Source organism: Cucumis sativus, chromosome 3 (genome assembly GCF_000004075.3).
Source record: "Cucumis sativus cultivar 9930 chromosome 3, Cucumber_9930_V3, whole genome shotgun sequence".
NCBI lineage: Eukaryota > Viridiplantae > Streptophyta > Magnoliopsida > Cucurbitales > Cucurbitaceae > Cucumis > Cucumis sativus.
This window is the reverse complement of record NC_026657.2, coordinates 6,421,865-6,448,246: the sequence shown is the minus strand read 5'-3', so window position 1 is coordinate 6,448,246 and position 26,382 is coordinate 6,421,865. Positions and strand designations below refer to the sequence as shown.

Genomic DNA, 26,382 nt, shown 5'->3' with positions numbered 1-26,382 from the left:
GTAGTAGTAATAGTAGAAGTAGAAGGTAGTAGGAACTCAGATTCATACCGATGAGATTAAAGCAATAGGAAATAGGCGAAAGGGAGAGTATAGTAGGGTGTGGCGGAGTGGAGCGTCCCCACCTGTTTGAAAAGAAGTGCAGGTTAAAGGAGGAACAAAAGTGGGTCCATCCCAGAGGTGACTGTCCCACACTTCCCTCTCTTCTCTCTCTCTTTCTCTTTCTCTTTCACAGTCACTCACTGCTAAAGTTGCGTTCCGCATTCCATTTTCCGCCCAACGCAAACCAAGAAAAAAGCCAAAAACAAAACACCATAACCACAACCTTCCTTTCTTCCTTTCTTCCTTTCTTCCCTTCTTCCTTCCCACTTACACTTACACTTTCACTTACACCTCCACCACCACTGCCTTCTTCTCCGCCTTCTATTAACTCTCCCACAACCTCACTGAACGCTCTGCTCTTCCCTGCAGGCCCCTACCCTTCTCATACTCTTCTTCTCCCAGGTTAAACTTCTCTTCTTCTTCTTCATTTCATCTCCTCATTTCCTCCTCCAGATCTCCTTTCTTCTTTGCTTTTTAATTTACACTTCATTTTAATATTTCACTTCTCTTTTTACACTCTTTTCCCCACCTTCCCCGAATGTGATTTTATGGAATGGCTAAAAAACTTTGACAATATTGCAATTTCACTGCTTATCTCATTTTCTAAGCTTCTTGTTTATGCAATCTACTCCACTTGGGTTTTTAAGTTTCTAAGTGCTCCCAGGGCACGGGGTTGTATCGTTAACCTTCACTCACCTTTTTTCCCCATTGCAGGATGTTGGTTCTCGATTGCATTAGGTTTTTCTGAATAATAATTTGAGTTCTCGCGGATCTCTGTTTCCCTTTACACGAATCTTCTTCACATTGTTAACTGCTTTTCCTTAACTCCTAGTTTCTTTCAATACTTCTTCTCCAGCTCTCCTCATTCCTTTTCTTTTCCTAGGTATATCTCCTCCCCCTTTCTGCTTTGAAAATTAGGTAGACAACCGTGGCTACTTTTAAGGGTTTGTTTTCTGTTATTATCTGCCTTTATCGACTGATTGTAAAATCACACCATTTGCGAGACCTAACAAATCGTTTTCTCACTGTTTTCCCCCCCTGTTGTTCAACTGGTTTTCTTGTGAGAAGCTAGTATGGCACATTCATTTAATTTATTTTATAGAATGCCTGGAATAATGAATAAAAATACATTGATTAGTAGGTTTGTTTTTTTAGATCTCACCAGTTGAAGATAGGATTAACTGAATCAAATTTCATTTCCGCAGAATTTTTTCCCTTGGAAATTTCTCTATGTGATGACACAAGTCACTGGATATGAAGAGGATTCCAGAGTCAAAAGCACTACCATTATTTCTGCCCATAGAGATGCTTCCAGAATCAAATGTACTTCCAGGAAAATTTTGTGTTTTGGATGATATACCGAAAGCACATGTGGCCTCAGCCAAGCAAGCTGGCCACTGGTCGAACATGCACTCAGCTAAGGTAAGAGACGTTGGAAGATCAATTGGGCAAGGATTTCAAGATTCAGAAATTTCTGTACCTGTACGGACATCGAAGGGAAAATCCTCTTTTTTGGGGCAGGAAGACGCTAAGCGTGATGTCACTTTAAAGGGTAGTAGCTCTTTGATTGAGGAGGGTGGTCCAAGTTCCTTCTCTGGGGCCAGCCACCCGCCAGAGCCCGTTGATATGGATCTAATGAGAACTGTTTATGTACCCATTGGGCAAAATAAGCCTGATCCTGGCTGCTTGATGAAGAGTTTTTCCGTAAAGGGCCCTTTTCTGGAAGATCTTTCAATCAGGGTTCCACCCAAGAAACCAAGCCCTGCTGTTCTCTCTCCTGCAGAAAGCTTAGTTGACGAGCCGCATGACTTGGGTGTTTTATCTTCCCCCTTTTCAATTCCTCGTGCATCACAAAATACAGAAACTTCTCTACTTCCCCCAGATTCTGAGGAGAAGGAATGCGTTTGGGATGCTTCTTTGCCACCAAGTGGCAATGTAAGTCCACACAGTAGCATTGACAGTAGTGGAGTTGTCACAGCTATGAGCATTGTTAATAGTTGTGCTAGCACTTATCGAAGTGATGGAATGGTTAGTATTGAACGGAACTGTGAGAGTGCAAAAGGAAGCATGAGAGGGGACTCTCTCGAGAGTGCAAAAACAAGTGTTAGTCGAGCTAGTGATAGCAGTGGTCTCAGTGACGATAGTAGTTGGAGCAACATCACAGGAAGTGCTAATAAGCCCCACAAAGGAAACGATCCGAGGTGGAAAGCCATCCTTGCTATTCGAGCAAGAGATGGAATATTAGGCATGAGCCATTTTAGACTGCTGAAAAGACTTGGTTGTGGTGATATTGGCAGTGTTTATCTCTCAGAGCTAAGTGGAACGCGCTGTTATTTTGCAATGAAAGTAATGGACAAGGCATCGCTTGCTATAAGGAAGAAGTTAACGAGAGCTCAAACAGAAAGGGAGATCTTGCAGTTACTTGACCATCCATTTCTGCCGACTTTGTACACCCATTTTGAAACTGACAGATTTTCCTGTCTAGTAATGGAATATTGTCCAGGGGGAGACCTGCACACTTTGAGGCAACGGCAACCGGGGAAACACTTCTCTGAGTATGCTGCGAGGTATGTTAAATACTTCACTGAGAAAAATATCGTGAACGGCAGTTCTCTAGTGACTCCTTTGGTGCTTTGCCTGCTAGCAATTTTTCCTTCATTTCCACAGTTTTCAATTAATTTTAAACCACATGCTTTTCTCGATCTTAATATCTAAATGCAATTGTTGTTGTAGTTGTTTTCTTTCTTTTTTCTCCCCTTTCTCTTGTTCTCATTCAACACAGTTTCTGGAAGGGATGAAACATTTTACTCTAATCAGGGTTATGCTCCACAACATGTGTTGATCTAGCGTCTTTCAATTCTAACTGCCTATAGCTCTAGTTTCTTTTTTCCTGTTTTTATTAAACAGCTTTCATTTAGAATGAATGAAATAATACAAAGGCACACACACAAAAAAAAAAAACCCTCAAAAGGATAACCTTTGTTTTTAGTTGTGTCGTCGTTCTTTATTTGAATGCCTTCTAAACTATGTGGACTATCATAGATCGTGCAGTTACTTTGATGGATGGCCTCTGTAAAACCAAAATATGATAGTCCAGCCGAGCCTGATAAGGGTCCATACTTGGTTGTTTTTATTTGTCTCATCATTAGAGTTTGAACGTTTTTTCAGTACAACTTTTATCAATACTAAAAGTCATCTTTGTAATTGCTAAAGCGGTTGATTCAGTTGTTATTCCTCTCTTTCTTACTGGTTATGCATTTCAATGACCCTATAAAGCTAATGGTAGATAAACTGCAGTAGTGAAAACAAAGCTTCTGTTTAGTATTGCGTGGATACTTCCTAGCCTGAATTTATTTCCTTCTTTCTGAAAATGAGTCTACTCGATAAATCTATATTTTCTTGATAGAATGGATGTAGGATGAAGGCTAACTGGCTACGGTGAACGAGTAGTATCTTACTTATATTTTTGTTGATCCTAAGAACTTTATCTAAAGTAATTAATTCCTTGACCTGTGCTCTTAGGAACAAAATAGGGACCGAATCTTAAACTCCATGCTTGAGGGCATACCTTCTGGCAAACACACAGGTCATTTCTATCACCATCTCTCCCTCTCTCATCTGGAGCAGGAAGATGTTCTTTGCTTCTGCTCTAATACTTCCACCCTATTTCAAAGACGGAAATTTATCCTTGATCCCTAGGTACAGAAGTTGCCAGATTTCATCCTGTAAGAATTGCAATCCAATGACTGAATAGCATAAAATAGTATAATCACCAAGTCATTTGTTCCTTGCTTACTGAACCAGCTTCGTTTGCATGTCAGCCGACCCATACATCGATATTCCATCTGCTATATCTTGTATTAGCCATTAGCTCTAGATGGGAAAATTTTCACATGCCATTGACATTGGTTAGTCAGCAAATTGATAAGAATGTGAAATGGAGCAGGTAAAGAAGGTCCTTACTTTTGGGGGTGGAAAGGAGGGTTCTACAAGGCATGTCCCCATGGAAGGAATCTTTACTCATACACACTTTTTACCTCTGATTTAAAAACGCACATGTCGTATTCTTTGGGTAACTAGATGACTGATCATTCTTGGATTCCCTTTGGACTGAGAACTTGAGAAATAATGAGGATAATTGAGGTTAGAGGTGCATTTGAAGACATTCCAATGCCATGCCCAGGTTCATATTCATATATAAACTAATTGGTTATGTTATTCATTATGGCAAACTTTCTTTTATCACAACATTTATTCGTTTTTCAAATGAAAGATAGTGGTGATTTAAGATGGTATCAGAGCAGATTGGTTCAAGAGGTCCTGTGTTGGACCTTTCATATATTTCCTCCCTATTTAATATTGACCTCCATTGATTGGACCTTTCATATATTTCAAGCCTACAAACAAGGTGTTTGTTATTTCCTCCCTATTTAATATTGATCTCTATTGGTTGGACCTTTCATATATTTCAAGCCAACAAACAAGGGGATTGTTAGATATGATATTAAATTTATCTTCACTCAGGAGGTCTTGCGTTTTCAAATCCATGTGTTAGATAGGACTTATAATTTTTCATTTGGCCCCACCCCCAAATGGTATTAAATTTGCCTTTATCCATCAACTTAAATTTTTGGGTCAATTGGATATGATACTAAATTTGTTTTGCAGGTTCTATGCTGCTGAGGTTTTACTGGCTCTCGAATATCTTCACATGCTTGGAGTGGTCTATAGGGACTTAAAACCGGAGAATGTATTGGTTCGCGATGATGGCCACATAATGCTCTCGGATTTCGACCTTTCACTAAGATGTGCAGTGTCACCCACCCTGATAAAAACTTCATACGATTCTGACCCATCAAAACGAGCTGCATTCTGTGTCCAGCCTGCCTGTATTGAGCCATCATCAGTTTGCATCCAACCTGCATGTTTTATTCCTCGACTCTTCCCTCAGAAAAGCAAAAAGAAAAGTCCCAAGCCTCGAAGTGATTTTGGGTTGCAATCCAGTACTCTTCCTGAGCTGGTAGCAGAGCCTACTGCCGCCCGCTCCATGTCTTTTGTTGGCACCCATGAATACCTAGCCCCTGAAATCATCAAAGGAGAGGGTCATGGAAGTGCTGTTGACTGGTGGACTTTTGGCATTTTCTTGCATGAACTATTGTATGGAAAGACCCCCTTCAAGGGATCGGGAAACAGAGCCACACTATTCAATGTAGTAGGGCAGCAGCTGAAGTTCCCAGAGTCTCCGGCAACTAGTTATGCCAGCCGAGATCTTATTCGAGGTTTGCTAGTAAAGGAGCCCCAGCATCGACTCGGAGTGAAGAGGGGAGCAACGGAGATCAAGCAGCATCCTTTCTTTGAAGGTGTGAATTGGGCTTTGATACGATGCAGCACACCCCCAGAAGTGCCAAGACCAATGGAGGCCGAACTGCCCAAGTTTGGGGTAGTTGACACAACAGGGGTTGGCAGCAGCAGTAAGAGGATGGTAGGTACAGATGTTGTTAAGTCTGGTGGTCAATATCTTGACTTCGAGTTCTTTTAACTCTCGGATTGCAGGATAGTTTGTTGGCGTCTAAAAGTAATTGTTCGTTAATGTTAAAATGTGTTATTTCACTATTCAATCTGCCTCGTAGTTAGATATTCCACTCCTAGAATTGGTGCATTTGATAAATTGGTGTCGAAAGAATCCACGTAATGAGGGGGCTGTCTAATATGAACAAATCATTTAGAGATTGAGCAGTTCTTCGATTTGTACACTGCACTAAATTACGAATTCCTGAACGATGGTTGTGTCCATTTTGGATGAATGAGACTTAAGACTCTATTGAGTAACGATTAGGTGTCATTGCACGTAGACATAGCCCTACATTCCTACATTTCTCATTTGCCGTACATAGTGAATAGTAATAATAAAAATTGTGACATAATAAATGTTGATTGGAGAAGAAGAATAGGTGCATCTGCCCACAACACCACCCCTATTTTTCATTTTTATTTTTGTTTCTTCCTCCTCTTGTCCTCACTTCTGACTTGTTCGCTGAAGTCAATAGAGAAGCGATTAAATAAACGCCAGAATTATTATTGTATTTACGGAAATTCTGATTGACTAACTTTTATTGTATTGCAAATAACACCAATATAGCGGTAAGTTTTAGACATTTATATATTATATAAGAAGTAACCAAGAACTGTCCTTTAATTTATTAACAAATACTTGAACAACACGTTTTCAATGTTACCAAAACTCCCATGCTTTCTTTTAACTACAATAATAATATTTGCTATTTCAATTTATTTTTAAACTATTTTGGAATTTAAAATAAAAACAATACATACCCCCATATAAAGAAAAATACTTACAGTTTTCATGCATATGTAACAACAAATTTTAAAATTTCTTTTCCACAAATTAACTAACAAATATTTTTTATTCTATGTAATAAGAGAAATGTATTATGAGATAACTTGCATATCTCATCGTTGCTCTTATAAAATGATTAAAGTAGTACACTCAAATTATTCAAAAAAAATTCATCCATTTATATATATATATATATTAATTTTTGTATATCACTAATAATATTTATAACACATGTTATAAAGAATTTTTTTAAAAAAATGTCAAACTATTAACATAAATAACAAAAAGGACAACTTCTATTAGTGATAACACTTATATTAGTTAATATTATTGATAAATATTGATAAACTTCTAAGTACATCTTTCTAAACTTTAAGAAGCATATAAAATTTTGTTATAATTTATAAATAGTTCAATCCATTTTTTTATATTGAAAAAGTGTGCAGTGGTGTGATACCAATAGTTTGACCCATTATTAGTACATTCTCTATCGGTCAGTATTTGGCATGTGTGTATATAGTTTTTTTTATATGTATATAAATTGCACGTATTATGTAGTATTTTATTTGATAGGTTCAGGAGGTTGTTGGAATAATATAATATATATATATAGTTAGAGGAAAGCAAGGGCAGAAAAAGAAAAAGAGAGAAAAATATTAGAGACGAGGGAGTTTGTGAACACGTGGGATATAGTTTGGAAGATTCGAAGAAAGAGGTGAGGGTTGCGTCGGTATTAGTTATATATTATTAGTATTTGGATATAATATATAAAGGAGTAGAGATGGATGGAAACACACATTATACAGAATACACAGTGTGCTAGTGGTTTCCTTCCAATAACAATAAGCAAAAGTAAAAAAATCAGAAGCAGAAAAATGTTGAGCAGCAGCAGCAGCAGCTTGGAAGGGTCGTCGTCGGATTTATTTCATTTGGAGCAGATTCGGCGGCATCTTCTAGAAGATGACTTAGGGAAAGGGAGTACTCATAATAATGTTGAGGATGGAATAATCAGGTATGATATTAGTAGGAGTGGAGCTGGTTGGGAGATGAGTAATAACAACAACAATATGGTGGATCAAATGTCTTCAATTATTATTAGAGACAATCCGGAGGAGAAGTCTCAGCCTCGGCCTCGAGGTTTGCAGTTCAGAGGAGTGAGGAGGAGGCCTTGGGGGAAGTACGCGGCAGAAATCAGAGACCCGAGCAAAAAAGGAGCTCGAATATGGCTGGGAACTTACCACACCGCCCAAGACGCTGCTTTAGCTTACGATCGAGCTGCTTTTCAGATGCGAGGGGCCAAAGCAAAACTCAACTTCCCTCACATCATTTCTTCTAACAACTACTCATGAGTCAAAACTCCAACTTCAACTTATTCTACTCTCCATATTCCATCTACCCTTTAATTTCTCACCAGCCGGCCTTCACAAATTATAATCTCCATTTTCTATCTCAGTCATCTCCAACATCACTCACCAAATGACATACTTATCTTTATCAAAAAACCACATAGCTTTAACTTTCTCATTTAAAAAAAAAAAAAACTAATAGTAATAAATATAATTATGCAATGAAACTACCACTTAGATATATATATGTAGCTAGAATCCAAAATTTGTAGTCTCTCCTATTCACTACCCAATAAATTTCTGTCTACTTTTACATTTTCTCTAATGTATAATGTCTCGCAATGTTAATCATCCAGTTCCGTATTTCCTCCACAATGATACCTTGAGGGGATTCAAGAAGACTATTAGAGTGGATGGTTTGAACCAACACTTGAGTGAGCAATCTTTAAGTTATGAAGAAGGGTCATTATGCTTCGGCTGATAACACATCAACCTCGCCATGCATCACCTTTAAAGGTATTTGGGTCCACCATTTTCCCAAGCGAATTATTGCCCTTTAATGTTACGTTAGAGGTATTTGGGTCGAGCTTCCTCCTGCTATCAATACTGAGATCTCAAGTTGCAACTCTTTGGGCGAATTATTTGCTTAGTGAAGTTTGGTTCCATCAAATAATTGTCTAACAAATTTTCATGTCTACTACTTTTACATTTTCTCTCTACTATAATAGTTTCCAATTAAAGCAATCATCTCATGATTTAAGAAAATCAGTCAATTTATTCCTGATATGCTACGTACCAGAGATGTAAGGTTTAATTCCATATTGTACTAAAACAGTATTTTAATTTGAAAGAAAATAAATTTGAAGAGAATTATAAAAGATTATTTTGATAAAATAATAAATTTGGAGGGAAATAGGACAGATATCTCTATTTCTCTTCAAATTTATTCTCCCAAAATAAGAGGGAGGAGAGTACTCTTAATTTCTCAAAAACAAAAGAAATATGATTCGGGTCTCTGAATTAGTATAAATTGATGGGTATTAATCTTGAATGATTTTGATAGGTTGTTAAACAATAGTGTGTTTAGGTACAAACTATTTTTCTCGACTTGAAATAACAATATCATGGGTAATTATACGTTATAATAGTCGGACAATCGAAATACCACATGTTATAATAGAAGCAACAAATTAAGCATAGAGCAGGTCATACACCCATTTAAAGTAGGATTCCTAACCAAACAACCCTGGCTACAAACAATTATAAAGTAAATAACATTGAAGACAGTTATGTAACCTAAAATTACAATCATGCATAAATAATAAACCAGATAAGAAAAAAAATAGCTTCAAGAATCTAGATGATCAAGCAATTAATAGCATCAAATGAACAAAACTTGAAAACAAAAGAATGTCATTACTCATTGATTGGTAGTCGAAGGCAGACTCCAAAAACAGTGACCTAAAAATAATTATTTACTTTGCATGAGTTGTTACTGAACTATAATTATAATTATGTCAATCATAATTCAATCGATTGCATAGCTAGTAGCAAAATTCAAAACTAATTCATCAAATTAGAAGTAACTACGAATCTTATGTTAAATTTGTTTACAAATAAAACACCAATCATATGTTGATGTTTCCAATTCAATAAAAGAACAATTTATTTCCTAACCATATGCAATTAGTTATTTCAATTCAATTTCAATCATAAACCATCTAACCACTAAATAATATTAAAGGAATTTATTTGAATGTGTTTCAAGCTAAAGAAAACCTATATAATTATTATTTTGTAATATTATATAACTTATAGTAAAGTACATCATATAACACATTTTAACTTTTAAATTTCTTTTTTATATAAAATACATATTATATTTGTAGGAGTAAAATTCAACGTTTTGATAAAGGAAACAGTTTCAGAAATATAATTCAGATTATAAACTAAAAGCACACATATATTTTCTAAATTAAATAAAACGAGTTAGAGGTTTGGACACTAAAAATGGGCAGACCAGGAAAAAAAAAATCTCACGTGCACTAAAAGAACAATATTGCTATTTTTTAAAAAAGAAAGATTGAAACAACGTGTAGTAGTTGGCATAATATAGAATTAGAATATGAATTGTGTGGTTTTAATTTAAGTAGGTGATCAGTTCAGGTGGAACTTGGAAGTTTCGTTGTTTGTAATTTATTCACAAAAGCAAGCGTAGATGACACAGATGATGTGGATGTGGAAGAGAGAGGTAGCTTTGTGTTGACATAAAAATAATTTTATGTACAAGGGTTACAACAAAATCAAATAATAAATAATAAATGAAATTTCATACTTTGGAAAAAGAAGTCAAATTCAAGGTTAGAGACTTTGAAAACGTGTTGTTACCCTTAGCCCTACTGCTTTGAATCCCCATTGACCCTATAACCATAACAAGGATTAATTGTTTCTTTTATATATTTATTTTATTGAAAAGAAGAAGAAGAAGAAGAAGAAGTAGAAACCGAGGGAATAGTTATAATATATAAGTTATATAAAATACATTTGTGTGGCACATATGTGTGTGGTGAGGTGAGGTGAGATAGTATAGAATAGAATAGGACAGAATGGAATTGGTATGTTATAATATGATATCAATTTAACCACGTTTTTGTTTCAAGGAAGATGGTGTATATAATTTGGAGGTTGGTTCAGGGAAGCAGCGGAGTAAGGCCTAATTAAGGGGATGGACATATAAAATGAAGAAGAAGGCTCAAGGGATCGGAGAACTGCCAGTGCCCACTGCAAATAATTTAATCAACTGCACCAAATTAGATATATATTAATGTCGTCGTGGAGGGAGTCGGATGTGTTGGACTCGATCCGTCAGCATCTTCTGGAAGAGAACTTAAACAAGAGTGGGGATGGGATTTGTAGTATTATTCAGGATCATCATTATAAAGGGGCGGCGGTGGAGAATGGAGTGCAGTTCAAGGGAGTGAGGCGGAGGCCATGGGGGAAATATGCGGCGGAGATAAGAGATCCAAAGAGAAATGGAGCCAGAACGTGGCTGGGGACCTTTGAAACGGCCCTAGAAGCAGCTTTGGCCTACGATCGAGCGGCTTTCAAAATCCGAGGAGCTAAGGCGAAACTCAACTTTCCACATCTCATTGATTCTGATTCTACACATTCTACTTCTGCTTCTACTTCGTCTGCTAACCCTCCTCCAAGTCCTACCCACGCCCACCATCAAACTTCTGCTGACAACTACGCCTGTTAGCCTGTTACTTCACTTTTTCCCAAGCCTCTGACCCCCATTTCATTTCCCACGTACTTTGCCTGCTTCCCCATCCATTCCAATTATCTACAAACCGACTATTACACACTAATAATATTATATATCAGTTATATAATTTATTTCCGATTTGCATCAGGGTGAGGTGAGGTGAGAGAGTGTTAAATAATATAATCTTAATTTCATGAAGAAATTACATTTACCTAAAAGTTAATATGATCCTTTTTTTTTAATTATTATTATTATAATTTATGTCCTTTCCCTTTCCCTTTCCTTTCTTCTTCTTCTTTCTCTTCTGGATTTATGTCCGATTTGCTCTTTTTAGTTTTTTTAGTTTTTATATCCAATCCAATCCTGCAACGACATTTTACAAACATTCTCTACTTTGGATTCTAAAGAAAAATATGGAGGGGTACTAAGAAATTAGAATATAGACAACGATAATCCAATCAACACAAGGAGGCGGATTTCTTCTTCTTCTGAAAGACAGGAGATAGAAATTAGGGGGTAGAAAGATGACGAGAGATATAAGAAGAAGAAATATATATATAAAACATAAAAGAGATAAAAGAACGGAACTTCCCCACTAAATGGAATTTTCAGATTTGCACATAGTAGAATTGTCTGCACCATCAACACCAAAATTGAAAAATACAAGAGATAGAGAACAGAACTCTTCTCCCAATCTCTCAACCCAAAATTCTATATTGGCACCAAGAGCATCGAAGATTGAGCTCATTGCCTCTAGAGTATTAGTTCTTCAAAACCCACCCCAAAGATGGAGAAATTTGGAAGTCGTAGCCTTATTATGACCGAAGTGAAAGAGAGTTGAAAGAAAATAGAAATTGATAAAATTAACACCTCTGATAAAAATGGTATTATTGAAATTAAAGTGCTATTATTTTTCAAATTAACCCAAGAACCATATCTTTGAAACCTCAATCATAAATCAAAGTGACTAACGAAGAGCCTTATAACGATCAATTTAGTTACATAATCAGATTTGGATCTAAAGCATTAGCAGTATGTAAATTATTGGTTACATTTTTGCTTCGTTTGGTTATTCATTACTATTGCTGTTTTTGAAAAACATTTGAGCTAAGGTTAGAACCTTTTAACAAAGCATATATTTTGTTTCGAGACTTGAGCATGCAACTAACTAACTAAGAAGTAAATTAAAGACAGACTAACTTTCAGATCCATAAACATTAACAGTAGCTGATAGCAAACAGAAACTAAAGTACAACACCATAACGCCATGCTTATAGCCAGCTATTGAATAAACATAGAAATGTCTCAACCAAGTGGTTGGTTATCAATTTAAAAGAGGTGAAAACACAAAACAAAGGGCCGCACGGAATGGGATTAACCACAAGGATTTATTTTCTCACTCGTAGATCCATGAATGAAGGCTACTCTGCCAGTAAACGGGACCTTCTGGGAACCAAAGAGCAATTTCCTTCCTTGCACTCTCCACCGAGTCACTTCCATGAATGATGTTCCTGAAAAGACAAAACCAACCATCCATCATCCACTCGTATGTTTTCCTTCATCAACTTACTATCAAGCATTCATTCAATTCAAAACCGTCGTTACCTGCCAACATCAATTGCAAAGTCACCCCGTATGGTTCCCACATCAGAGTCCACTGGCTTCGTCGCTCCGATGATCTTCCTACCAGTTGCTACAACATTTTTCCCCTCCCAGATCATTGCAACGACGGGACCAGAAATTATGTATTCAATCAATCCATTAAAAAAGGGCTTTCCAGCAAGATCAGAGTAATGATTTTCAGCAAAAGCGCGATCCACAGACATGAGCTTCAAACCTAACCCACACACACCAAGTATTGTTCTAAATCAGCAACAGTCTATATTGAGTACAATAAAAAGGTGCAGATTGCAGATGGTAGAGAATGTAAGATTTCCGTCAAACTCAAGCTTAGGCAAGCAAGAGGACGAGGTCAGCTTAAGAATAAGAACACATTTAAAGACGACGAGATCCTATCGGGAAAGAAGTTAATTCTGCACCGTGTTTAGATCGACGCAAAAGGAAACGAAACATACACAACAGAAAACATACAAGGAAAAACAAAACAGAGAAATCGTAAAGCTCTCGGGGGTAGTTACCTCTTAGAGAAAAGCCTTTCTTCTCAAACCTACTGATAATCTCTCCAACCTGGAAAAATAATGACACAGAAACGTATTAAAGCAGGAGGATAGACGGATTGATGGTAATGCAAATACACCACAGCTGAAAATACGCCCCAAGTTGAAAGAAACATCCCAGATTAAGTTGTACTAAAAGGAAAAGAAAAGAAATGAAATGGAAGAGGATATGAAAGAGGGATACCAGGCCTCTCTGTACTCCATCAGGCTTGATCATGATAAAGCTCTGCTCCATTTTTGTGGACCGGCGTTAAGTTATGCTTCTGGTGTTGAAGTTTGTAGGGGTAGAGACAGGGAGACCGCTGTTGAATCGGGAAGACGCGTAAAAGGGATTTTATAGGTGCAACTGCATTTGGTGTCGCCTAACCCTAATACCCTTCCACTCAAATATTATATTAATTTTTATTTCTAATTATTTATTTACGTACGAATTTAAATCTCTTCTTTCCTAATATGCTCATATCTCCCATATACACCACTATTTTCTTCTAATTACTCTATCAAGTGTGCACAATCTCTCTTTCCCGCTACCATTTTACTTTCAATATTTATGCTAACACCAAAACCTAACACACTTTGAACATCTTTGTCTTAACATTCACAACATGATGACAAGGTAAAATAAAATTAATAACAACCCTAAAAAATAAACTCTACTAAATTTGCTCATAAATATTATAAATTAATCATTTTTAATTAATATGATAAATCCGAAGCCTAAATCATCCAAATGTAGAAATCATGTATCGTTTTGTTGCATAGCTAACATAACTCGAACGACAAGAGTCAAGATAAGATATTTTTAAAAGTCTAAAGACTAAAACGGACGTGAAAGAAAAATGATAGGATTTAGTATGATTTTGGAAAAATACATATAAACAAATGGGCATCTCATGAAATAGGTAAAAAGAATGAGATGGATGAAGTTTGATAGCTCTTTTCTTTTTCTTTTATGGAATTAGGGAATGAGATCCCCTTCCCCTTTTTGGAGAATGATTCACAGATATAAAGCGAAGAAGCCCACATTTTGATTCTATTTGTGTGTTTGAAAAGCACGTGTACGTGATCGTCAAAAAATGGTTGGAACAATTTATTAGTTTCATAATCCTTAAAATGTACGGTTCATTGCAATGTATTTTTTATTTTTTTTCTTGGCAGCTGCACTGTTCTTGTACAAAACCCAGTCTCCACATCAATAAAAGCCTGCCATATATATCTTGTTTTCACTTTATTTTTACTGTGTAGAAAAGATATATGGAGAGCACATGCATACGTGAAGGATTTTATTTGAGATTTGGATATGTTGATGGTAGAAGGTAATTAAAATTATGAGTTGAGGTGGGATTTAAAAATGGCCAATAAAGATGGAGGTTGTGGTTAGCAAGAATTATTAGAGTCGAATAAATGAGTCAAAATAGATAGGAAGATTCAAATAGAAAAGTCCTACAGTTTTTTGTAGTACAACGTATTGGATAGAAAATTAAGACAGCAACAAATAATAAAAAAAAAGAGTCGAATTCACCCCATAGACGACGATCTTCTCAAACCACACAGTTAGGATTAGGAAAAGAAACTGAAAATAACGAGCATGGAATGACAACTCTTAACAGTTGGTCCAGAGAAAATTAACTAAGAAGAAGACTTAAGGATGTAGTGATCTGAAATAACATCAACGAAATCTTAGAATCTCATTCGTATATGCAGCATTCCCAGCCAAAAGACTGTAGAAGGTGTGTTATAGATATAAGAAAGCAGTAAAAAGGAAACATGGAGGGCAGGAATGGTATATTGGAGAAGCGTCGTATTGGAAAGAAAAAGGGAAGGTTGGGAATATTAAATGGAATGGGATAGCGACAATGGGCGGTGGGCCAAGAGGTTTAATTTGGAAGTGGGCTGGGCCTGGTGACAGGCCGAGGGCAGGCCACCCAGCATTGATCAGATTGTGTGATCCAGAACGAAGTATTAGTAAATCATATCATAAAAAGTAGGGTGAGAAGAAGAAAGAGGGGGTGAGGGGTGGAGTAATAATAGTAAACAGTAATAGGATAGGTAGAAATTGGAGTGGAGTGGAGTGGAATCCATCTCATATTCTCATGTGCGTCTTATCTCTAAACAAATAAATACAGAGGGGCAGATATTTTGCTTAGAAAGTGAAAGAAATAATAATAATAATAATAATAATAATTATACAAGCTGCAATGAAAAGGGAAATTAAGAAAGGAAAGGGGGAAATGAAATTAGGGAAGGCAGGGATGTAAAAAGAAAATTATATATATATTATATATATATAAAAGAAAAAAAAAAGTTATTGGGAGTTGGGGAATTAATGAGCCGGAAGTCAGAAGGATGTAAAGGGTTCGTGCTCCGAAGAATTGGAGTCATCACAAGGAGTGTGGTTGTGTCTACCTTCGTAAGTGGTTATTACCATCCGGCAATCCTCCGACAGTCGCTCTACCCTCTTCTTCACTCGGCAGTTGCTATGCGTGCAACGATAGTAGCTTCTGCAAATTATTAATCACTATCATTATTTAACCCTTGAATATTATTATTTGTTCTCATCCTACCTTCGCATATTAAATCACCATAGAAACAAAAATGAAATGAATGGATATGTTGTTGTGTTGTGCAGAGAGTAAAGAAAAAGTAGTCAAAATTAGAAATAGAAGAATATAGGTATATATGTGTGTGTGTGTGTGTGTGGATGACTGGTAGTTGTTCTGGGCCTTGGCCTTGGGGGGGCGGCCACCTATAACCAAAATCCCCAAATCAATAATGATGGCACTGGTGAAGAGAATATAACATAATCATTCCCAATCTGCCTACTACTGAAACTGAACTGTGAACTACCCAAACCCCCAAAACCCCTCTTCACTTCTCTTTCTCCTAATTATTATATCCTCTCTCTTTACATACATGTACATGTACATGTATATGTATATCTATTTTCTATACTAACTAATCAATTGTTTTATCATTCCATTCGTGCATTTTCTCATTTTAACCTCTCTCTCTCGCGCATCATCAACAACTCGTGATAATACATATATGCTATACATATATACATACATACACACATACAATGCAATGCAACTTATGACAATAATCCGTATGCCTTAATTTGCATCATAACTAATCAATCTCTCCCAACATTTCATACAACTTTAATCGGTTCTATTCTACACTCTTGAATCTAGATAAAAATAATAATTAGTTCTATTCTACACTCGTGAATCTAGATAAAAAAAAATAATTAATCTCATTTCGATATCAAAATAGCAAGGAGACTTGATGATGCATGAAATTAATATGCCATCATGAAGAAGCTAAAGTAGTATAGATAAATTAAATTCAAAATTAGGGTAGGGATATTGGGAGAGAAGTGATGATATAATTGAAAAGTGAATGGTGGATGTTATATTAGCAAAGAACATAAGGGTTTGGGTGGCATTACTGGTGCATGCGATGCGAGAGAAGGATGTGATATATACTAAAAGAAAGAAGAAGAAGAGGAGGAGGAGGAGGATCGGAAAAGGAGGTAAGGATGGGTAGTACCTAGGATGAAGGCTGTTCTTGACAACTTTTTGGCCATATTTTCTCCATTTATAGCCATCGTCCAGCACATCAACATCGCTTCTTGTCTGAAAACAGAAACGTGGCTCTCTCAGCTTTCTCCTTACCTTCACCTTACTCTTATCGGCGTTTGTGTTTCTCCACCTGCAGTGCAAATTAAGAGCATGATCATGTATATATTCATATTAATTCATTCCTACCTAACTCAATCACTGTACGTGCAAACAATATGTAATAATTAGGGTTTTGTTGTATTTGTGTATACCATGAATTGGTGGCATCAGTAGCAGTAGCCGTGCAGTTTTCATCGTTACCGGGCTTGGGATCCAGTGTTCCGGGCAGCTGATAGGAATTAGTGGATGACAACTTAATACATGTATATTAATCGAGTAGAAAAAAGGTGAGCAAATTAATAGTAATAGTAGTTAGTAGTTAGTGTAGTTAGTACCTGGTGATTAGTCCAAGAAGGTGGTCGAGGGAGGATGTTGGAGTGAGGAGAAGTAGTAGTAAAGGGAGGAGGTGGCATATTGGTGGTGTTGTTGTTGTTGTTGGGTGCCAAGAAGCTCAAAACCTGGCTGTGCTCTTCCAACTGCACAAATCCCATTTCGTGGATGTGGTGTGGATCATTTGAGAGGTGGAACGACACTTGAACTTCATAATCCTCCCCTCTCCCTGATGATCTTTGGGTCTGGGTTCCAGTTTCCATTATTCGTCTTTCTCACTATGATTATACCAAGGAAAGTGATCCCAAGAAAGCAAAGCAAAAGCAAAAACCAAATGCCAAACAAACAAAGAAAAAGAAAGATCCCCTCCCCCCCCCCCCCCCCCCCCAATTCCTCTCTTCTTAGCTTTATTTTTTATTTTTTATTATTTTCTATATTTAGGGCACTTTAATCACTTCAACCTCTCTGGGTGTGCTGTTTGGGTCAACGTACCAGTAAATGCGAAAAAGTAATGTTTTCTAATTTAATATTTAATTCTTCAATTCCCTTCATTTTATTTTATATCTAACCCTGTACGTACCATAATACCAAAGGAAATACAAAACCCAAACACTACCCTTAATTATAAGCTTGTATGTATTTTGATTTCTCTCTCTCTCTCTCTTTTTTGCACAGTACAATTATGTACATCTTGAAAACAAAACCATTCCACACTCCCACTGCCCATTCAAAACATATCATATGCCAGCTGCTCCATAATGCGGGTCTACGCCACTTCTTTTGTTCCTACTCTAAAAGTTCTTCCCAATATTATTCCATTCTTCTTTTCTTATTTTACCCCTCTACCTCCCTAAAATCCCCCATTTCTTATTTTTATTTCTATCAATAACTCCATTCTTATTTAATTAAACTCTCATCTCTTTTTGTCCCCACACACACACACACACATTATTTTCCAATTATCCTTTTCTCCTCTCTCTTTTTCAGTTTCCTTCCTTACTTTTCACTATTATATTACTGTTATACACAACAACCTCTTAACACTAATACTCCCTTCATCAGCACTTCATTATTAATGAACCCAAATCATTCTTCTTTTTCCTTCAATTTTTTATTTCTCTATTTCAATATATCTTTTACGTACCTCTGTTCAACCTTCTTTGTATTCCACATGTATAAAACATAACGCTTCTTTTTGGAAAAGATCATACTTTATTTTATTAAACAATATTTCAATATGTCATCTTTATCTCTCTTGTGCTTTAATATTTTATTCATTTACTTCACACCCTTCAAATATATATTGTAACATACTTGCTTCAACGCTTTAAACAGCTACCGGCCCATTACTCCCCAGCACCCTAACTTTTTTTTTCTTTAAATTTTTATTTGTAACCTTCTAAAAAGACGTATAATATTAAACATAGTCGATCATCAGTCTCTAGTCAATTCAAACATAGTTCAACGTGGATAAACGCAAATTTTGTTAACTACAGTTTCTGGTTTCATCGCCTGTTTGTAAAATGGTTGTAATTAAATAAAACACTGTGAGATTGATGTTATTTTATACATACATAAATTTGAGAATGAATGTTATAAGAAGTGCATGTTTCAGGTTATCTGACAGTAGATGGACAAATGGCGACCCTATAATAGAGAATTGGGAGCGCCCTTCATTTCCCCAACTAAGTCATTTTTAGTTTTTCTTTTTCTTTCTAATAATTAGTTCCATCTCTCCATTTATAAATGATGTACTTCACCCATAACAGACAACTTTTTTCAATGGTATTGCATTAAGTATATTGGTGGGAGAACCAAACTTCTAAATTTCTAAAAAATAAATTGAGTTTGTTGTCCAATATTTTAAAGCAAAGAGTTAGGGAGTACACTTACATCAGCTAGGTTAAGACATTCTAGCATCTTCATCACTTGTTGTCTAACAAGTCTCTGAACATTTGAAAATGTCAAATAAATTAACTACTCATTTTAAAAAAACAAGAAACTAAAGGAAAGAGGAATTAGGGATCAATGGTATTTCCTTTAGTTGTTAATTTAGATTAATCAGTGCTTTATTGGCATTTTAGATAATTGATTAGTTAATTTATCTGATTTCACTAAAAAATAACTAAGTGAGGATTGTAATAGAAAACTTTTGAAATCGTGGTAATTGAATATAGAATATTGTTTTTGGAGTATCACCCAACTTTTAGGGTTGAATTTCTATTATTTAGCTATTGGCTTAACTTAATACATCGAGGCTTTAACCACTGGGAATGTAATTTTTCTATTGAGCCTCGAGAATGATAAGGGCGTTAAGAATTGTCCAATTTAGGTAATTAAGATATTATATGCGACTACTTGATTCCCTCTTTTTCCCTTTGGACTTCGTTTGCACCCTCCTACACTCCCTATTTCTGCGATTTTTTTTTCCCTCTCATGAACATATATTCCTCGTCTAATGCTTTCTTTCTTCAGATCCCACTCTTTCTTTCAACGATGTTTACAACCTTCTCTTTCTACTGCACCTTCTAACAAATGTATGCATTCTCCATTACTTACTATCCTATTTTTGTAATGACAATTGACGGGGTATGCGTGAAATCCCAAAGGGGAAAAAATATCGAATTAAACAGATAAATATACAAAATGCTCGAGAATCTTTTTTTTTTTTTTTTTTCCATTTTGGTGGTTGATTAAGGAATTCCAAAATTAACTCTCAATCTATTTTTCTTTTCCAAATTGGTGTATAATACTTTGAATGCGATAAAACTTGTTAACCCACGAATGTTAACTTCTAAATTTTACAACTTAATCACTCAATCACAAATTTGTCTTCCTTTTTCTTTAGGAAAGTTAATAAAATGAAAATAATCCTAAAATTAAAGAAGCATCGTTGAAACTTGTCCAAAAGTTCATGTGCATGATTAAAACAACATTTAACCCCACGAATATATCTCTATTAAAATTCAATGTCACGTTCTCGTGTTTTTTTTCTTTTTTTGTTAATGCAAAAAAAAAAAGTTGAAATAATTTTAAATATCAAGGGTAGAAATTTAAGTGGATAAGCATATAATTAAGACGTGCCCTTTAGAAGTATTTATAATTTAACCTAATAATAAAACAAGAAGAAGAAGAAAAAGGTGTGAGTTTTATATGCTTTTGGAGAGCGTATGGTGGAAAAAGCGACCCAAAGCTGGTGGGTATCTCTTGCCAACTGAAACAAACGCCTAATGTCAAATATGTGCGTATCTTCATGATCGATGCCTTGACCTTAAGTAGTGGTTGCTTAGCTTGATTGTTCTCTTCTTCTGACAATTTATTGTATGTCTTTTGTAATTCTATAGCATACTTCCTTTTTAAGCATCCATCATACCAAAACTTCAGTATCTTTAATTGTAAACCATGTACCTTATCTGACCAAAATATTCTCAAGTTTCTTAACTTAAAAAAAAGTGCATTACATACCTAGAGAGAGACTTGCAAACATAAACGGGACTAAATATATCTCTCGTAGGTTTACACCTCATTAACACAACTCTCATCATATTTCTATAACAACATTCATTCAAAATTAGAAGAGTTCGACAAAGTTCAAAATGAATACAAAGATCGGGCCAAGAATTAGTTAAAAAGCATACAATATATATTATATATATTCAATAACAACAAGGAAGATGTATTCAATAACAATGAGGAAGTGTAAGTGTTAAACCAAAAATTCTCAACTACACTTAGGGGCATATTTATTTCACAGTTTGTCATGAAATTTAGATATATATTTAATACCCTTCTTTTTTAGGTGATTTTGATGCATTGTCCCAAAAATGAGTATCGAGGATAAGCTAGAAAAAACCTAGTGGTCATGTATATATTATTTTTGTGTGTAATGATTAATCATGGTTTTAGGTTTGGAATTGAATGAAAATGTTGAGATGTATCAACTTGGTTGCGATATTTGGGGTACATCTATTGATCTCGCTTCCTCCGCCCCCTATCATCTTGTTCAAAAAAACAATAATACAATGCATCTAATCTTCAATCGGAGTATGATGAGGGTGGTATATGAATGTATCAACCTAATTGATATATCCTAATGCACTTATCGAATCCACTCCTTTAGTATGTCGCCAAGAAAGCTATTATATTTACCACTAATATTTCAAGTTATTTTAACTATTTTTTAAGAAATTTTTTTAAAATGACAAAAATGCTAAGAAAATTTATAAATATAGCAAAATTTAAGAGTTTTATTAGTTTCTATCAACATCTATCCAATTTTTGTTTATTTGGTTGTATTTGAAAACAGCCAAATTAATTAACTAATCATATTGATAATCTAATTGGTTTATATTTATTTAATTATTTTTATTAATTAAGACAAATAATTTAATCGAGTTTAATACAAAAATACCAATTTATTTTTATTTTATGCTGTTAAATTTTTCATTAATATAACAATTAAACCAAATTTAATTCATGAATAATAATACATCGATTGCTATCTTACATATAATTTTGGTTTATATTTGTAAATTAAAGGTAATTGTTTAATTTTCAAATGTAAATTATTTTGTAAATCAAAAGATGCCCATGAATATGTTAAATCTACATACTCATTAAATAATGTATGTGGTTGAAATATTATGAAGTATTTGTGAATTTAATTATTTGTGGAAAAGTTGGTGTGTTGGCATTGGTATTGGATAAAAGATTAAAAAAAGAAAAAGAAAAGAAAAAAAAGCTACACCTAAATTAAACACTATTTGGGTGTGAGAGGGTGTACCTAAAAGTAGGTGCGCATATGTGAGTGAAACAAAATGTGACTGGGTAAAATTGTAAAAGATGTGTAGATGGAGTGTAATGTTTTAAAAAACTTGATTGTGTTGGGAAATATATGAAATGAATGATAGATATATATATATAGGAAATAGTGAGTGATATAGTAATGTGTATTGTGTTGAAAAGTTATTTTTAAGAAAGAATAATGGATGTTAATGTTATGTGTTAGGAGGGGGGGAGTGGGAAAAGAGTAGAGATATTACAGTAGATGGAAGAGGAAGAAGTCTTAAGAGCAATGAGTGGTGGGGGTTACATCAAAGCTTCCATCCATGTCGGGATGTCTAGGGGGGGGTAGAAAAATTAAAATTAAATCAAATATGATGATTCAAATTCCAATATCATTTTGATTTATGCATGTGTCTTACTTCCACTCACCCTCCCCTTTAATTAATTACTTCATCTCTTTCTATTTTCCTAATTTAATTCCTACAAATAACAAATTACAAATACAACCATTTTTTAAATATAAAATAGTAATAAATAAATAAAAAGGTGTTGTCGTTGATCTTTATTATATTTCTGATCTCCATGAAAAGGGCCCCCCAACTTCCCCCACAAGCGCACAACTACAGAACCATTTCAACCAAAACATTCATCTACCTCTTAGCTTCAATTCACGTCACAACACTACCCATCTCTAATGCTACAATATCTCTCTCTACGCTTGAAAATACAAAACCTACATGTATATCCACTACGTACTTTCTAATGCTACAATATACTAATTAATACTCATTTCAATTCCTAAATCAAAACCCTCCCAGGCTCTAATTACAGACCCCAACGCAAAGATCTACCTTTTAGTTTTGATTCTTTACTGAATTTTGTATCACCCCCACCCCGGCCCCAACTAACATTTTTTTTTGTGTAATTATCTAATAACTATAAACAAACGAAATCATATTTTATACATATTAGTATGTGGCAAAAAATACCACAAAGAGAGAGAGAGAGAGAGAGAGAGAGAGATTCTTTTCGTTTTATGTCTGTTTGTTAATTTGAAAAAGGGTGTTATTGTGAAATGTAAAACCTCCAAAAACCATATATGATTCAAATATTCAACCATACCAGATTGCTAAAAGTTAAAAAAAAAAAAAAAAATCAAATACAGGACAATATAATCTATAGTTGTCCATGTCCTAGTTAGGCATCTGCATGCCCTCATAGTCTATTCGGAAAAATGATTATTGAGTGTTTAAAACTTGTTTTCATTTAAAAATAAAATTATAATTAGTTAGAAGTATCATTCCGAAAATAGAACCATCCCAAATAAAGATACTCAATCTAAGAAGATGGAAGTGTTGGTCGTTCGCCCCAAAGGTTGTACTTGAAAACATATTGGCAAATTAAATATTCAATTAATTGAAAAAATAACTTTATATTTAAGTATTAGGTTATAGACTATTTCAATTGTAGGGACGAGGAATATATTCCTTCGTCCAAGTTTCCATTTAGCTAACCATATTTTCCCTCTAGCTCACAGCCTCATTGAGGATCTTTTGGGCCCATTGAAAAATCTGGGTAAGTTGCTAAATTGTATACAGAAACAACATCCCTACTTAGCAACTTACCCAGATTTATTTTTTTCATTACAATTGTATTGTATTCTATAGAAAAGTTGAGTTGAGAAAACATTAAAATTAAGAACACACACACAAAATTAGAGGAAAAGGAATGGAGACTTTTTTTTTCTTTCTTTCTTTCTTTTTTTTTTGGGGGGGGGGGGGGGGGGGGGAGAGAGAGAGAGAGAGAAAGGTAGGGCGACTTGAAAGTGAACAATAATTGTATAAGAAAACTTTAGAACTACACTCATCACTTTATGAATGGTGAAATGAAGAATGGAAAAGGAGAGAGAAAAAGAGAAAGGGAGGTTAAGAGGCGCGTAGGTGTAGGGTGTACATAAAAATTGTTAAAAGAATTTTGTTGGAGAACTTTGGAATGGTTGACGTTGGAATTAAAGGGTATATGAGTATCTTGCACACGGCCCACACCTACGTCAAAAGCCATATGACAGGACCTGACCTCGATTTTCTCTGATTTTGAGGCTTCAGATTCATGTTCTCGACGACCGATTCAATTCATTTATTTAATCCACATTATTAAAATATATCTCCACGAACCCTCATAATATATATACACACACACTCACACATATATAGAGAAAGGGAGGTTAAGAGGCGCGTATGTATATGTATGGTTTTTTTTTATTAAAAAAAACCTCATTCGTTTTCCTATTTAATTTTACTCTGCAACTATCTACTGATCTCTATTTGATGAGTGATAATAACTAGCAATTAACATTTCCTTTTCTTTAGAAAAAGGCTTGTCTTATTTCCTTTTCCAGTAGTAGATTAAATCATTGTACAATGATTATTCAATCTTTTTTCAAAGCAAGATTTTAAAAGGAAAAAAAGAAAAGAGAAAAGGGAAGGAAAAAATATCATAGGATTCTGATGGAATATATTTAACGGAGGCATCTGCCCCATTTCCTTTTGAGAGTAAGTCTTTTTGTGAACAAGAAGGGGGAAGCATGAGTAATTAAAGGAAATTCAAATAGTAGAAGTTGTGATTAATTTAAACGGCTACTGAACCAACATGATTAATTGGAAGGTTAAGTATGAATATGAATTAAGATTAAAAGAGGGTATTTGTTAAATTTTGATATATAGGTTATAAATGTGATTGCGGGAGGAGGGGGGGTTACGTTGAAGCCTTGAAGGTGCATATAAAATAAAAATGGGAGGGGGAAATTTGTTTTATCATTGTGAAAGCTTTGGTTATGATTAGAATGATATATAAGAATAATAATAATAAAAAAAAATGGTGAAGGGATGGATAAAAATGAGATTAAGGAGGATAGGGTTTTAGGAAGTAAGAAGGGACGATGAAGAAGGAAAAGGTTGAATATATGTGGTGATTGGGATGAGTGTGTTCGTTTGTGTGGCCGAAATTAAGGACGAGGTGGTTGGTTGTTGACGGTGAAGGGAATAAGATTCGTTGAGAGAGACGAAATTAAGGGAGCTGGGGAAAGGTGGTTTGTTTGGGGAATCATAGCTAGAGAGAGAGAGGGTGGGTTTGGGGAGCAACCAAAAAGCAGAGTCTCATGACTGGGGCCAGGGGTCATTTTGTGTGGAAAATTCCACTTCCTTTCCCAGCCCTCCCTCTAACAAGTCAGCCCTCAACTCGAGACCACGCACATCGAGGACTCCTCTTAACTTTGTCAATTCTCTATGTGGTACTGGGAGCACCTGCTTTTATAACTTCCTCTAGTCTCCTCGATATTTATATCTTTATACTATTTTCAAATAAAATAATAATATAATACCTGCCCTTCACCCCATTCATTATATTTTAATTCTACATTTCCAGGGCTTTTATTTAATTAATAATACTACCAATTGCATAGTTAACTATGGTGCGCTGGTTGGAAAATTAAGAAAGCCACCTTTTGTTACTTTGTTCATCATTATTTGTGGTTACAAAATTCAAAGTGTCATAAACAAAACCAAAAAAAGGGTTACTAAACTATACTGTTTTACTTTTTTTTTTCTTTTTTTTTTTTTGAGAGACAGAAAAAAGGAAGAAGAAGAGGGAATTGGAATATGTGAATGAATAGGCCGTCATGTAGTTTTGTTTTTGGAATTCCATGCAGCAATAATTGCATCTTTCCATCAAATTCTAAAATCCCATAATGATAGAGTGAGGCACCACATCTTTGGTGGGTTCCACCGTGTCTCAAAAATCTTCTCTCTTTCTTCTCTTTTCGTTGAGTTGTTCGACGCACTAAATAGACTAATCACACTTTTTTTTTTGGTTTACCCCAACTGCACTTTACATTCCGCTTCCCCTCCCCTCCCCTCCCCTCCCCTCCCATAATATTCTTTTTCCTTTATTTTTTATTTTTTTATTTTCAATATCAAATCAAACCAATTAGGGTTTACTGTTTCCTGTTTAATGTTAACGACGTGTCCTCCGATTCTTTGCGAAGCCGAGGTGTATTCTCTCCTCTCCTCTACCTTTATAAATTGCTTCTTCAACTTTAATTTTCTTCTTTTTAATCTCATCCTTACACTAATCATGCACTTTATTATATCTTATCAATTCTGCATCTCTCTTTTGTTTATTTATATAATTTATTGGGGTTAAATATGCTAGGCTACCTTTGATAAGATGGTACCATATCCCATATGTAAATGAGCCCAAACATCATAATTATTATCATCATACCATGTCAATCGTTGAAATCACATATACACATTCGTTCGAGGTACATCTACATGATCAA

At 35.1% G+C, this 26,382-nt stretch overlaps 5 protein-coding genes across 6 annotated transcripts; 3 read left to right on the top strand and 2 right to left on the bottom strand.

Moving 5' to 3' along the window:
• Positions 1 to 246: 246 nt before the first annotated feature.
• On the top strand, positions 247 to 5,928 carry LOC101217551 (serine/threonine-protein kinase D6PKL2). 2 transcript variants are annotated; one of them, XM_031882351.1, is made up of 4 exons: positions 247 to 501; positions 814 to 982; positions 1,305 to 2,666; positions 4,768 to 5,928. In XM_031882351.1, exons 3-4 carry the CDS (start codon positions 1,354 to 1,356, stop codon positions 5,636 to 5,638), a joined length of 2,184 nt encoding a protein of 727 aa, XP_031738211.1. In that variant the 5' UTR covers positions 247 to 501; positions 814 to 982; positions 1,305 to 1,353; the 3' UTR covers positions 5,639 to 5,928. The 2 variants fall into 2 exon arrangements, with proteins under 2 accessions (XP_031738211.1, XP_004133761.2); XM_004133713.3 differs by lacking the exon at positions 814 to 982 and having other exon boundaries at positions 248 to 501.
• A 1,300-nt stretch (positions 5,929 to 7,228) lies between these two features.
• On the top strand, positions 7,229 to 8,587 carry LOC101220335 (ethylene-responsive transcription factor 1). The gene has a single exon (XM_004134229.2). The coding sequence runs from the start codon at positions 7,243 to 7,245 to the stop codon at positions 7,804 to 7,806; it is 564 nt and encodes a 187-aa protein (XP_004134277.2). The 5' UTR covers positions 7,229 to 7,242; the 3' UTR covers positions 7,807 to 8,587.
• A 1,707-nt stretch (positions 8,588 to 10,294) lies between these two features.
• On the top strand, positions 10,295 to 11,333 carry LOC101220095 (ethylene-responsive transcription factor 13). The gene has a single exon (XM_004134228.2). It carries the CDS (start codon positions 10,628 to 10,630, stop codon positions 11,060 to 11,062), a length of 435 nt encoding a protein of 144 aa, XP_004134276.1. The 5' UTR covers positions 10,295 to 10,627; the 3' UTR covers positions 11,063 to 11,333.
• An 894-nt stretch (positions 11,334 to 12,227) lies between these two features.
• On the bottom strand, positions 12,228 to 13,631 carry LOC101217169 (nucleoside diphosphate kinase). Its single transcript, XM_004133711.3, has 4 exons — positions 13,430 to 13,631; positions 13,207 to 13,255; positions 12,674 to 12,905; positions 12,228 to 12,579 (listed from the first exon to the last, which is right to left on the bottom strand). The coding sequence occupies exons 1-4, from the start codon at positions 13,478 to 13,480 to the stop codon at positions 12,465 to 12,467; spliced, it is 447 nt and encodes a 148-aa protein (XP_004133759.1). The 5' UTR covers positions 13,481 to 13,631; the 3' UTR covers positions 12,228 to 12,464.
• A 1,660-nt stretch (positions 13,632 to 15,291) lies between these two features.
• Positions 15,292 to 17,634, bottom strand: LOC101216931 (probable WRKY transcription factor 12). Its single transcript, XM_004133710.3, has 4 exons — positions 17,264 to 17,634; positions 17,081 to 17,157; positions 16,798 to 16,959; positions 15,292 to 15,746 (listed from the first exon to the last, which is right to left on the bottom strand). The coding sequence occupies exons 1-4, from the start codon at positions 17,519 to 17,521 to the stop codon at positions 15,584 to 15,586; spliced, it is 660 nt and encodes a 219-aa protein (XP_004133758.1). The 5' UTR covers positions 17,522 to 17,634; the 3' UTR covers positions 15,292 to 15,583.
• Between the last annotated feature and the right edge of the window lie 8,748 nt (positions 17,635 to 26,382).

Coding starts and splice junctions, on each gene's coding strand:
- LOC101217551 (XM_031882351.1), top strand. CDS start 1,354: ATGAAGAGGATTCCAGAGTCAAAAGCACTACCATTATTTCTGCCCATA. Junction 2,667..4,767: donor TTCTCTGAGTATGCTGCGAG/GTATGTTAAATA, acceptor TTTGTTTTGCAG/GTTCTATGCTGCTGAGGTTT.
- LOC101220335 (XM_004134229.2), top strand. CDS start 7,243: ATGGAAACACACATTATACAGAATACACAGTGTGCTAGTGGTTTCCTT.
- LOC101220095 (XM_004134228.2), top strand. CDS start 10,628: ATGTCGTCGTGGAGGGAGTCGGATGTGTTGGACTCGATCCGTCAGCAT.
- LOC101217169 (XM_004133711.3), bottom strand. CDS start 13,480: ATGGAGCAGAGCTTTATCATGATCAAGCCTGATGGAGTACAGAGAGGC. Junction 13,256..13,429: donor ATGGAGTACAGAGAGGCCTG/GTATCCCTCTTT, acceptor TTATTTTTCCAG/GTTGGAGAGATTATCAGTAG. Junction 12,906..13,206: donor GAAAGGCTTTTCTCTAAGAG/GTAACTACCCCC, acceptor TGTGTGGGTTAG/GTTTGAAGCTCATGTCTGTG.
- LOC101216931 (XM_004133710.3), bottom strand. CDS start 17,521: ATGGAAACTGGAACCCAGACCCAAAGATCATCAGGGAGAGGGGAGGAT. Junction 16,960..17,080: donor ACTGATGCCACCAATTCATG/GTATACACAAAT, acceptor TTTGCACTGCAG/GTGGAGAAACACAAACGCCG. Junction 15,747..16,797: donor AAGAACAGCCTTCATCCTAG/GTACTACCCATC, acceptor AATAATTTGCAG/AAGCTACTATCGTTGCACGC.